We start from the raw sequence: 13,083 nt of genomic DNA on the forward strand, positions 1-13,083 counted from the left end.
TTCTGTGAAGAAAGTCATTGGTAGCTTGATGGGGATGGCATTGAATCTATAAATCACCTTGGGCAGTATGGCCATTTTCACGATATTGATTCTTCCTATCCATGAGCATGGTATGTTCTTCCATTTGTTTGTGTCCTCTTTGATTTCACTGAGCAGTGGTTTGTAGTTCTCCTTGAAGAGGTCCTTTACATCCCTTGTAAGCTGGATTCCTAGGTATTTTATTCTCTTTGAAGCAATTGTGAATGGAAGTTCATTCCTGATTTGGCTCTCTGCTTGTCTGTTACTGGTGTATAAGAATGCTTGTGGTTTTTGCACATTAATTTTGTATCCTGAGACTTTGCTGAAGTTGTTTATCAGCTTAAGGAGATTTTGGGCTGAGACAATGGGGTTTTCTAATATACAATCATGTCATCTGCAAACAGGGACAATTTGACTTCTTCTTTTCCTAACTGGATACCCTTGATTTCTTTCTCTTGCCTGATTGCTCTAGCCAGAACTTCCAACACTATGTTGAATAGGAGTGGTGAGAGAGGGCATCCCTGTCTTGTGCCAGTTTTCAAAGGGAATTTTTCCAGTTTTTGCCCATTCAGTATGATATTAGCTGTGGGTTTGTCATAAATAGCTCTTATTATTTTGAGGTACGTTCCATCAATACCGAATTTATTGAGCGTTTTTAGCATAAGGGCTGTTGAATTTTGTCATAAGCCTTTTCTGCATCTATTGAGATAATCATGTGGTTCTTGTCTTTGGTTCTGTTTATATGCTGGATTACGTTTATTGATTTGCGAATGTTGAACCAGCCTTGCATCCCAGGGATGAAGCCCACTTGATCATGGTGGATAAGCTTTTTGATGTGCTGCTGAATCGGTTTGCCAGTATTTTATTGAGGATTTTTGCATCGATGTTCATCAGGATATTGGTCTAAAATTCTCTTTTTTTGTTGTGTCTCTGCCAGGCTTTGGTATCAGGATGATGCTGGCCTCATAAAAAGAGTTAGGGAGGATTCCCTCTTTTTCTGTTGATTGAAATAGTTTCAGAAGGAATGGTACCAGCTCCTCCTTGTACCTCTGGTAGAATTCAGCTGTGAATCCATCTGGTCCTGGACTTTTTTTGGTGGGTAGGCTATTAATTGTTGCCTCAATTTCAGAGCCTGCTATTGGTCTATTCAGGGATTCAACTTCTTCCTGGTTTAGTCTTGGGAGAGTGTAAGTGTCCAGGAAGTTATCCATTTCTTCTAGATTTTCTAGTTGATTTGCGTAGAGGCATTTATAGTATTCTCTGATGGTTGTTTGTATTTCTGTGGGGTCGGTGGTGATATCCCCTTTATCATTTTTTATTGCGTCTATTTGATTCCTCTCTTTTCTTCTTTATTAGTCTAGCTAGCGGTCTGTCAATTTTGTTGATCTTTTCAAAAAACCAACTCCTGGATTCATTGATTTTTTGGAGGGTTTTTTGTGTCTCTATCTCCTTCAGTTCTGCTCTGATGTTCGTTGTTTCTTGCCTTCTGCTAGCTTTTGAATGTGTTTGCTCTTGCCTCTCTAGTTCTTTTAATTGTGATGTTAGAGTGTCAATTTTAGATCTTTCCTGCTTTCTCTTGTGGGCATCTAGTGCTATAAATTTCCCTCTACACACTGCTTTAAATGTGTCCCAGAGATTCTGGTATGTTGTATCTTTGTTCTCATTGGTTTCAAAGAACATCTTTATTTCTGCTTTCATTTCGTTATGTACCCAGTAGTCATTCAGGAGCAGGTTGTTCAGTTTCCATGTAGTTGAGCGGTTTTGATTGAGTTTCTTAGTCCTGAGTTCTAGTTTGATTGCACTGTGGTCTGAGAGACAGTTTGTTATAATTTCTGTTCTTGTACATTTGCTGAGGAGTGCTTTACTTCCAATTATGTGGTCAATTTTGGAATAAGTGCGATGTGGTGCTGAGAAGAATGTATATTCTGTTGATTTGGGGTGGAGAGTTCTATAGATGTCTATTAGGTCCGCTTGGTGCAGAGATGAGTTCAATTCCTGGATATCCTTGTTAACTTTCTGTCTCGTTGATCTGTCTAATGTTGACAGTGGAGTGTTGAAGTCTCCCATTATTATTGTATGGGAGTCTAAATCTCTTTGTAGGTCTCTAAGGACTTGCTTTATGAATCTGGGTGCTCCTGTATTGGGTGCATATATATTTAGGAGAGTTAGCTCTTCCTGTTGAATTGATCCCTTTACCATTATGTAATGGCCTTCTTTGTCTCTTTTGATCTTTGATGGTTTAAAGTCTGTTTTATCAGAGACTAGGATTGCAACCCCTGCTTTTTTTTGTTCTCCATTTGCTTGGTAGATCTTCCTCCATCCCTTTATTTTGAGCCTATGTATGTCTCTGCATGTGAGATGGGTCTCCTGAATACAGCAGACTGATGGGTCTTGACTCTTTATCCAGTTTGCCAGTCTGTGTCTTTTAATTGGAGCATTTAGTCCATTTACATTTAAGGTTAATATTGTTATGTGTGAACTTGATCCTGCCATTATGATATTAACTGGTTATTTTGCTCGTTAGTTGATGCAGTTTCTTCCTAGCCTCGATGGTCTTTACATTTTGGCATGTTTTTGCAATGGCTGGTACCGGTTGTTCCTTTCCATGTTTAGGGCTTCCTTCAGGGTCTCTTGTAAGGCAGGCCTGGTGGTGACAAAATCTCTAAGCATTTGCTTATCTGTAAAGGATTTTATTTCTCCTTCACTGATGAAGCTTAGTTTGGCTGGATATGAAATTCTGGGTTGAAAATTCTTTTCTTTAAGAACGTTGAATATTGGCCCCCACTCTCTTCTGGCTTGTAGAGTTTCTGCCGAGAGGTCTGCTGTTATTCTGATGGGCTTCCCTTTGTGGGTAACCCGACCTTTCTCTCTGGCTGCCCTTAAGATTTTTTCCTTCATTTCAACTTTGGTGAATCTGGCAATTATGTGTCTTGGAGTTGCTCTTCTGGAGGAGTATCTTTGTGGCGTTCTCTGTATTTCCTGAATTTGAATGTTGGCCTGCCCTACTAGGTTGGGGAAGTTCTCCTGGATGATATCCTGAAGAGTGTTTTCCAACTTGGTTCCATTTTCCCCCTCACTTTCAGGCACCCCAATCAGACGTAGATTTGGTCTTTTTACATAATCCCATACTTCTTGCAGGCTTTGTTCATTTCTTTTTCTTCTTTTTTCTTTTGGTTTCTCTTCTCGCTTCATTTCATTCATTTGATCCTCAATCGCTGATACTCTTTCTTCCAGTTGATCGAGTCGGTTACTGAAGCTTGTGCATTTGTCACGTATTTCTCGTGTCATGGTTTTCATCTCTGTCATTTCGTTTATGATCTTCTCTGCATTAATTAGTCTAGCTGTCAATTCTTCCACTTTTTTTTCAAGATTTTTAGTTTCTTTGCGCTGGGTACGTAATTCCTCCTTTAGCTCTGAGAGGTTTGATGGACTGAAGCCTTCTTCTCTCATCTCGTCAAAGTCATTCTCTGACCAGCTTTGATCCGTTGCTGGCGATGGGCTGCGCTCCTTTGCAGGGGGAGATGCGCTCTTATTTTTTGAATTTCCAGCTTTTCTGCCCTGCTTCTTCCCCATCTTTGTGGTTTTATCTGTCTCTGGTCTTTGATGATGGTGACGTACTGATGGGGTTTTGGTATAGGTGTCCTTCCTGTTTGATAGTTTTCCGTCTGACAGTCAGAAGGACTGTCTGTTGGTCTGTTGGAGATTGCTTGAGGTCCACTCCAGACCCTGTTTGCCTGGGTATCAGCAGCAGAGGTTGCCGAAGATAGAATATTGCTGAACAGCGAGTGTACCTGTCTGATTCTTTCTTTGGAAGTTTCCTCTCAGGGGTGACTCCACCCTGTGAGGTGTGGGGTGTCAGACTGCCCCTAGTGGGGGATGTCTCCCAGCTAGGCTACTCAGGGGTCAGGGACCCACCTGAGCAGGCAGTCTGTCCGTTCTCAGATCTCAACCTCCGCGTTAGGAGATCCACGGCTCTCCCCAAAGCTGTCAGACAGAGTCGTTCGCGTCTGCACCGGTCCCCGCTCTTTCCCCTATTGGACTGCAGCTGTGCGCTGTCCGCAGAGGTAGAGTCTACAGAGACAGGCAGGCTTCCTTGAGCTGCTGTGAGCTCCACCCAGTTCGAGCTTCCCAGCGGCTTTGTTTACCTACTTAAGCCTCAGCAATGGCGGGCGCCCCTCCCCCAGCCTCGCTGCTGCCTTGCGGATAGATCGCTGCAGACGGCTGTGTTAGCAGTGAGGGAGGCTCCGTGGGCGTGGGACCCTCCCGGCCAGGTGTGGGATATATTCTCCTGGTGTGCCTGTTTCCTTAAAGCGCAGTATTGGGGTGGGAGTTACCCGATTTTCCAGGTGTTGTGTGTCTCAGTTCCCCTGGCTAGGAAAAGGGATTTCCTTCCCCCTTGCGCTTCCAGGTGAGGCGATGCCTCGCCCTGCTTCAGCTCACGCTGGTCAGGCTGCAGCAGCTGACCAGCACCGATTGTCCGGCACTCCCTAGAGAGATGACCCCAGTACCTCAGTTGAAAATGCAGAAATCACCGGTCTTCTGTGTCACTCGCGCTGGGAGTTGGAGACTGGAGCTGTTCCTATTCGGCCATCTTGCTCCACGCCCCCCCCCCCAGGCTGGTCTTGAACTCCTGAACCCAAAAGATCTGCCTGCCTTTGCCTCTCAAAGTGCTGGGATTACAGGCATGAGCCACCACACCAGGCCTTGCCTGACTAACTAAAAAAAATTTTTTTTAGAGACGGGGGCTGGGCACGGTAGCTCACTCCTATAATCCTAGCACTTTGGGAGGCCAAGGTGGTTGAATCACCTGGGGTCAGGAGGCAGAGGCAAGATAATCGCTGGAACCTGGGAGGCAGAGGTTGCAGTGAGCCAAGGTTGTGCCACTGCACTCTAGCATGGGTAACAGAGCAAGACTTCGTCTCAAAAAAAAAAAAAAATTGTTTTTAGAGATGGGGGGTCTCATTATGTTGCCAGACTGGTTCTTGAACTCCTGGCCTCAACCAATCCTCCTGCCTTGGCCTCCCATCGTTCTGGGATTACAGGCGTGAGCCACTGTACCCAGCCTTTTAATACTTTTTCATTTAAAATTGTAAAGCTGTGGTCTGTGTGCTTTTATAGACTTTAAAGAATTTACTACCTTTATAAGAAGCCTGCAACAATGTCTGCAGTTCAAACTCTAAATATTAGCTTTGCTGTCCATAGACAGCCACACAATCAAATAACAATAAGGAGAAAGAAAAACCCCTATCTATGGGAAAAAAATCATAAAACCCCCAAACCAAACAAATGATGAATTAGTCACACAGGGCATGAATTAGCAGAGGCCATCAGTTTCTGCTTTGTCTATGCCTTCTTTTTTGCCATCTTCGTAGCATTCAAAAAACTTTAAGTTTTTTATTTTAAAAAAATATATATTTTTTGAGATAGAATCTTGCTCTGTCACCCAGGCTAGAGTGCAGTGGTGCGATCTTGGCTCACTGCAACCTCTGCCTCCCAGGTTCAAGCCTCAGCCTCCTAAGTGGTTGGGGCTACAGGTGCGAGCCCCTATACCTGGCTAATTTTTGTATTTTTAGTAGAGACAGGGTTGCGTCATATTGGCCAGGGTGGTCTCGAACTCCTGACCTCCAGTGATCTGCCTGCCTTGGCCTCCCAAAGGGCTGGGATTACAGGTGTGAGCCGCCGTAACCAGCCAAAAACAAAAACAAAAACAAAAACTGTAAGATTTCCTACTCTTCCTACTCTCCTATTTTCCTCCATGTTAGTTTATGATTTGCAGTGTATTTGTGTCTTGGCCTTTTCTTTTTCTATACATGTCCTTTTCCTTTTCTATTCGTGTCTTGTCCTTTTCTCAAGTGCTGCAGGCATTGGAAGAACTGAAGGCAGGAGAAGAGCCACAAACTGCAGCAGGCAAAGGTCTGGCCTCTCCCGCAGGAGGAATGAGGATGGGACAGGGACGGGTGGCAGGGGTGGAACACTAGGCCGAAGTCAGGAGACATGGAAACTAGAGTCTAGACAGTGTCGCTAAATAGTTCTGTGTCTTTGGCCAAGACACTGCCCTTTCCCAGGTCGCTGTGGTCTTACCTGAAAAGTAAAAGTGAGGGGTTTGGAAACATGATCTGAAAGACCCCTCAATGCTATGAGATCCTACATCTGTACTAAGTGGCAGAACAGAAGACTGCACACTTTGATCAAAACCTGTCATTATCTTCTGCTATTTTTGGCAAGTCCTTGAAGAGACTGTGTACTTAAGGGAGAATGAGCACATCTCAGTCTTCTCTTACTGTAAATGCTTAGAAATGGCAGAATATGCGTGTCTGGAAAGTGAATGAATGTGTTTATGTGTATCTGTATCTGTGTGTGTGTGTGTACTCGCGCATGAGACAGCATTTGAAGACAAGAAAGGGCAATCAGCCTTGGTGGACCAGAAATTACGGGGAATCTTTGAACACTGAAAGACAGATGAGATCAAATTGAAGAAGGAAACTATAGTCCAAATGCACACAGAGGAGGAGTTCTAGCAAAGATCATGTGCTTCATTCTATATTGGTGGTAGATGGAGATCAGGATGGAGGTCTCAGGACAATGAGTGATCAGCTGAGTTACTGGCCAAGAGCAGCTGGGGTGGCCTGATTGTGCCAAGGAAGAGGAAGCAGTGAGTCATCTGCCAGAAGCATTCGTGTCAAAGTGCAAAATGAAGTCATTTTCAGGTATTCAATGGCTCAGAAACCTTACCACTTACAAATCCTATTTGAAAGACTTTCTGGGTTATAGTCTTTAGCAAAATAAAAAGAACCAGGAAGAAGACACAGGATATAAAAGAAAGAGCTGGCAAAGACACCAATAAAAGCTGTTATTACTAATGGATACCAGGTGTCTTTTTGGGACGATAACAATGTGTTGGAATTGGTTGTACAACTTTGTGAATTTACTAAAAACCAATGAATTGTATATCTTTAAAGGTTATGGTACGTGAATTATAGTTCAATAAAAAAGAATCTTTGGGGGGAAAGGAGAAAGTTTTTTTAAAATTTAAATCTATATTTTCTATAAAATTAACATTAATCTGGAGCTAGATCTAGATAATATCAACATCTTTTTGGAGATATTGTAGATTGAGAGAGTGGAGGTAAATAAAAGGGGAAGGCTTCTATTTTCTTTTAGGAGAGATGTGGTTTCTGATAACTTGACACTAATGGATACATAAAAGTTAAAATTCTGTGCTAAAAATTTGAATGTTGGCCAGGCGCGGTGGCTTAAGCCTGTAATCCCAGCACTTTGGGAGGCTGAGACGGGCAGATCACGAGGTCAGGAGATCGAGACCATCCTGGCTAACTCGGTGAAACCCCCGTGTCTACTAAAAAATGCAAAAAAACTAGCCGGGTGAGGTGGCGGGCGCCTGTAGTCCCAGCTACTCGGGAGGCTGAGGCAGGAGAATGGCGTAAACCCGGGAGGCAGAGCTCGCAGTGAGCTGAGATCCGGCCACTGCACTCCAGCCTGGGTGACAGAGCGACACTCCGTCTCAAAAAAAAAAAAAAAAAAATCTGAATGTTATCACAGAAGATATACCACTAGAAGATTGATGACTTCCAAAATGTTGGAGGGGAAAAAATGGAATTAAGAAAACCTGACTAGTAACAAACATGTTGAAAGGAAAGAGGAAAGAAGCAAGAAAGCATGGCAACAGAAAACATAAAATAAGATGGTAGGGAAAAGTCCAAACATATAAGTGATTACAATAAATATAAATGGTTAAAATTTAACTCTTAAAACACAAAGGTCTATAGATTGGGTAAAAATAAAGACAAAAATAGTCCTCCATATGAAATATATACCTTAAAAATACATAAAAAGTTTGAAAATTAAGAAACTGATGAAGATATATCAGGTGAAAATAAAAAATGAGAAACAAGATGGAGTAATTCAAATAGTAGACAAAATATAATCCACAGAAAAAAGCATACATGACACAAAGTAATATTTAATAGGGGTAAAGGCTTTCAGTGAGAAGAGATGGCAATTATGCATGTTTCTGTACCTAAAGAATTCCTGCAGCTGCACTTTGGTGGATCATTGATTCGTGAAAAGATGAGAATAAAAATATCTATTGCAATAAATGCAATCAATAAAATGCAATCCAGACCCAGAGGCAGACAAAATGGCTGCTCCTGAAGACTAGAGACTATGACAGATCTCCCCAGAACTAAGACAGTCTAAGGTTGCAGTAAACTCAGAATTGATAAGAGAAGAAAGGAAATAATTCTGGGCATAAATAATAGACTTGGTAGACTCTTATGAGTAAGAGTTGGGCTACTGTGCCTCCAGAGTAGAAAAAGACTCACTAAGCTTGATATACTCCTAGTTTCCAGGGATCTGGGAAGCAGCAGAAGTGGAATATATGCCTTTCTTGGTGGAGTCAAAAGACTCTAAAGCCAGAAACTCCTTGGTCTCTGCCTCTCCGTGGACTTACGTCTCATTCTCTCAGACTGGCTTTTTGCACAAGCCTCAGAAGGGCCACTGCCAGCACTTGAGCTCACAACCGCCTAGTGAGTCTCTTTCCTAAAACACAAATGAAAAGTCCCCGGGAAGGATTCTGTTTGGCTCAGCTTGGGTCACACGTCCACCTGTTGGGTCACATGTCTACCCCTGGACTAATCACTGTGACCAGGTTGGTGGGGTATTTGAAATGCCAACTGTCATTCAACCCATATGGTTGGAAGGAACATTTATTTTTATATTCTGAAGTCAGTTAATGTTTAAAACTTACCTTTCAAGAAATAAGCATGCTCTTATTTAGTTTTCTTTGGGGAGTCAAATTCCTAGGGCAGGGAGTTTCCATCAGGCCCTGATATCCTTATAAATCCCGAACCAAAACCTTGGCCATATTAAATTGTATCTTGACCCTTTTGGACAACAGGGCAACCAATCCTTTGCTTCTTATCTTAGCAGAAATAAAGGTTGTCTTTGCCAGGGTTCATACCACTCTTAGTTCTTTGAGCTTAGGTCTAAAGTCAATAGGAGGCCACAAGCAAAAAAGGCCCTGAATCCTGCTCCCTTCTCTTCTAAGAATGGTAGACATATGAGTTCAATTGTATTGCTTATTTCACATGTGTGACTATAATGACCTGATATGATTTCACACATCTATGGATATTTGGTATAATTGGTGTCCCATATGTAGTCACTGCTGAATTATCTTTGGGGTTTAGGTCCTATGTATTTTACTACCAGTAATGAGATAGCAATTGCTGGCAGAAAAAATAAACATAGAGCGATGGGAACTAATATTTATTAGGTATTTCTCATGTCCTAAGCAACAGGTAACTCTCTTTATGTATAGCATCTTACGAAAACCTCATAACAACCTTAGGAGGTTGGTATTATTATCTTCATATTCAGATGAGGAAACAGGCTCAGAGGTTAAATCACTCACCTAGAGCCAGAAAACTAATGAGAAGTCAAGCTGGGATCAGTTAGCAAATATGTCTAACTTTGATATTCACCAGAGTAGCACTGGAAGTACTTGAATTCTTTCAGAATTCTCTATATTTTAAGAAACATTAAAGGGAATTTGAAAAGAAAAACATTTCCCTATGCTTTTTGCATAAAAACCCTATGTTGAAGTGGTAGAGATGATAGCGTTTGGATATCTTCACATTCTATTTCTCACTTACCATTATGCCATATGCATTTTCACATCTTCCTAACGATCACTGTCATTGTCACCTTATCTTTTACTGAATTATGATATGCCATAATATCTGTAACCATCCTGCTGTCATGAACATCTCTGCTGAAAAACTTTTTTTTTCTGTTGTTAATTATTTCCTTAAAATGAATCCCCAGGAGTGGGGTGACTGGGTTAAGGCAAATGAACATTTTTATGGTTCTTGACTTTTATTGCCAAATTGCTTTCCAAAGGGCTCATATCAGTTTACAAGGACAAGGCAGCACATTTTTTTCCAAGGTCGGGTTTTAAAGCTATTTAAAAGAAATAAAATTCTATATGGAGCCAGAGGTCTTGATAATGTGTAAATCATGATCATAAGCCAAACAGTCCTTGGAGAACTAGCCAGCCCTGGGAGCCAAATGCTAAGTGGCCCAAGAACTCCAATACTGATGGTAATCAAGACAAGGCAGTCATTTCCACATTTTCTTCGTGGGGTTCACGTTCAATTTTGGAAGAGGGAAAATGTAATTCTTCAATTATTAAAGTATTCAGTATTATTTATTCTTCATAATGAATAATTCCAACTTTTAAAATTTCTGCTTCTGACACTGTCAGAAACGGAAAAAGCTGGCTTTATTTACAGGAATAATAATAGCAGCAGCCAGCATTTATTGTGTGTCAGGCACTGTGCTACATACTTTTTGTACACAATTTCATTTCTTCTAAAAATAACCTCATAAGGTACCATCATTGCCAGCATTTTATAGATGAGGAAAGCATGCTAGGCCATAAGCTCCCGGAGGGCAGGGATATTTGTGTTGCTCACTGATGTAGCCCAAGTACTTAGATGAGCACACAGTAGGTGCTCAATGAATACTGTTGACCGACTGAGGCTCCAGAAATATAAATAGCTTCTCCAGGGTCACAGGTAGACAGTGGCACAGCTGGGATTCAAAGTTGGGACACTTGACACAAAGTCCTGGTTCCTAATCCCTCTGGTATGCTGCCTTTTGCCTGGCACAGGCAGACGTACCCAGTTCTGGCCACTCACCTGACTCCAGCTCCCGGCAAACCACTCCACCTTGCCTGTGCAGGGTCCGTTGTCACATGGGGTGGCCTCTGCCGGCCGGTTGTTCCCACAGCCCTCCAAGGGCAGGCTGCTGACATGGTTGGTCATGCACACCACCGAGCGTGTCCGCACTCCGGCCCCACACTCCGCTGAGCACTGTGAGACAGGGGAAGGGCACATTAGTGGGGAGGCCCTGGCAGCTGCTGAAGCCACTTTCAAATGATGGAAAGGAGGATGGAATGCTTCATTTTCCTGCCATCTGTTTCCCCTAGAAATATCTGACAGCTTCTCATGCATAGCCTACTCCATTATGAGATATCAGTATGACAACTCCCTGTCTTAGATTTTCAGGGTTGGGCTTCATTCCAAATTCCAAATATCCAATCTCGCCACTGCAATTAATACACTTATACTTGTTAGACTATCCTTCCCAGCTTTTGCTTTCAAAAATACATTCAGCTTGGCTGGGTACGGTGGCTCACGCCTGTAGTACCAGAGCTTTGGGAGGCTGAAGTGGGACGATTGCCTGAGCTCAGGAATTTGAGACCAGCCTGGATAGCACAGTAAGACTGTCTCTACAAAAATTCAAAAAATTGGCCAGGAGCAGTAGGTGTGCACCTGTAGTCCCAACTACTCAGGAGGCTGAGGCAGGAGGATCACTTGAGCCCAGGAGTTTGAGGCTACACTGAGCTATGACTGCACCACTGCACTCCAGCCTGGGCAACAGAGTGAGAAGACCCTGTCTCTAAAAATAAAAATAAAAATAAAAATAAAAATAAAAATATATTCAGCTGAAGAGGAATGGGTACACGAAAACCTGGACACATCTCTACCTGCTAGTAGCCAAGTCTGGGCAGGGAAAAGAGGGGGACTTGGGTCTGTCACCTCAATATTGCTGCCTGATATTAAGGCAAATTGTTCTAGTCCCTGAAGGCCACAGCTATGAGAGGATTGGGAGACAGCTTGGTATAGAGGGAGAGCTTGGCTTTGGAACTAGGTGCATCAGTGTTGATATCCTCACTAGCTATGCGGCCTGGAACAAGTGACCCAGCCCCTCCTACCTTTGGCATGCTCATCTAGACAACTGGCATAGAAACACATTTCTGGCAGGGCTATGGAGACTGTATAATATGCTTTGCAGGCAGGAGGTGCTCAATAAATGGTATAAGGGGCTTCAACTCCTATATTCCCACTCCAAGATAGAGAAACAAAGCCTCATAGGGATAAAATCTTCACTTACAGCCAAATAACTATTAGTGATTTTTCTACTACAATCACACAGTCCTCTCCTAGGACACAGTGAAAACATTCCTGAGTCATAGCCCAAAGCTCTTAGAGCATTTTCCATCTGTCTTGACATACTTTGGAATGTGCCCTTATTTTGGTTCTCATCTTATCTTGTCTTTTCTTTTTTTCAAGACACGGTCTCGCTTTGCCACCGATAGGATTGCATCATCCAGGTGGCGTGATATTAGCTCACTGCAGTCTTGACCTCTTGGAGGATCAAGTGATCCTCCCACCTCAGCCTCCTGAGTAGCTCCAGGTGCTTACCACCACATCCAGCTAATTTTTATATTTTTTGTAGAGATGGGATTTTGTCACGTTGCCCAGGCTGGTCTCGAACTTCTGGCGCGAGATCGGCCTGCCTCGGCCTCCCAAAGTGTTGGGATTACAGGCGTGTGCCACCACACCTAAACTTCATCTTATCTTTTCAAACATTTTTTGGGCATCCTCAGCTGGGTGTCCTATGGGTACCCTGAATCCAGCATGTACACCTTCGCCACTGTTACCATTCCTCCTCTTATTTTTCTGATTTGCTTTCAAGTTTCTACCTGGATTTGAAAGTTGACTGTTCTCCTACCCTCTTGCTTCCAACATCTAGACAATCATTAGGTCTCACAGACTCTAGTTCTGCCACATTTCTCTAATCTGTCTTGTCCCTTTCCACCCATGGTTCCCAGCACAGTTTACTTTCTTACCCTGGACTGTGGCTGTAGCTTCCTGCTCAACCTCACCAGCTTTTCCAATGCATTGGGTTGCCAGGTGTTGAGAACTCCATGCTAAAAATTCCCTCTGAAGTCATCCCATTCCTAACAGAAGTCACATATGGACTTCCCCAACTAGCATTAAGGGTTTTCTATACTATGGCCCTAATTGACCCAATTCTTCTAGACTAATTTCCCATTATCCTATCCCACATACCTCCTGCTGGACAGACTCAGAGTGGCTGCTATTCCCTGATCACATAAAAGGCTAACAGAGTCCTTGCTCCTGCCATTCCCTCCACCCAGCATACTCTTTCCCTTCACTGGACAGATCAGAAGCCTTT

The 13,083-nt window shown here is 42.9% G+C and overlaps 1 protein-coding gene across 3 annotated transcripts in view; it reads right to left on the reverse strand.

Annotated features, from left to right (window-relative positions):
- THSD4 (thrombospondin type 1 domain containing 4) overlaps nucleotides 1–13,083 on the reverse strand; it is a 702,948-nt gene that overhangs the window by 19,757 nt on the left and 670,108 nt on the right. For all 3 annotated transcript variants that reach the window (XM_033189536.1, XM_033189537.1, XM_033189538.1), the window contains one exon: nucleotides 10,737–10,910. In XM_033189536.1, coding sequence (XP_033045427.1) covers nucleotides 10,737–10,910 — 174 coding nt within the window. The remainder of the gene's footprint in view (nucleotides 1–10,736; nucleotides 10,911–13,083) is intronic.

This window comes from Trachypithecus francoisi, unplaced genomic scaffold (genome assembly GCF_009764315.1).
Source record: "Trachypithecus francoisi isolate TF-2019V2 unplaced genomic scaffold, Tfra_2.0 Lachesis_group3, whole genome shotgun sequence".
Lineage (NCBI taxonomy): Eukaryota > Metazoa > Chordata > Mammalia > Primates > Cercopithecidae > Trachypithecus > Trachypithecus francoisi.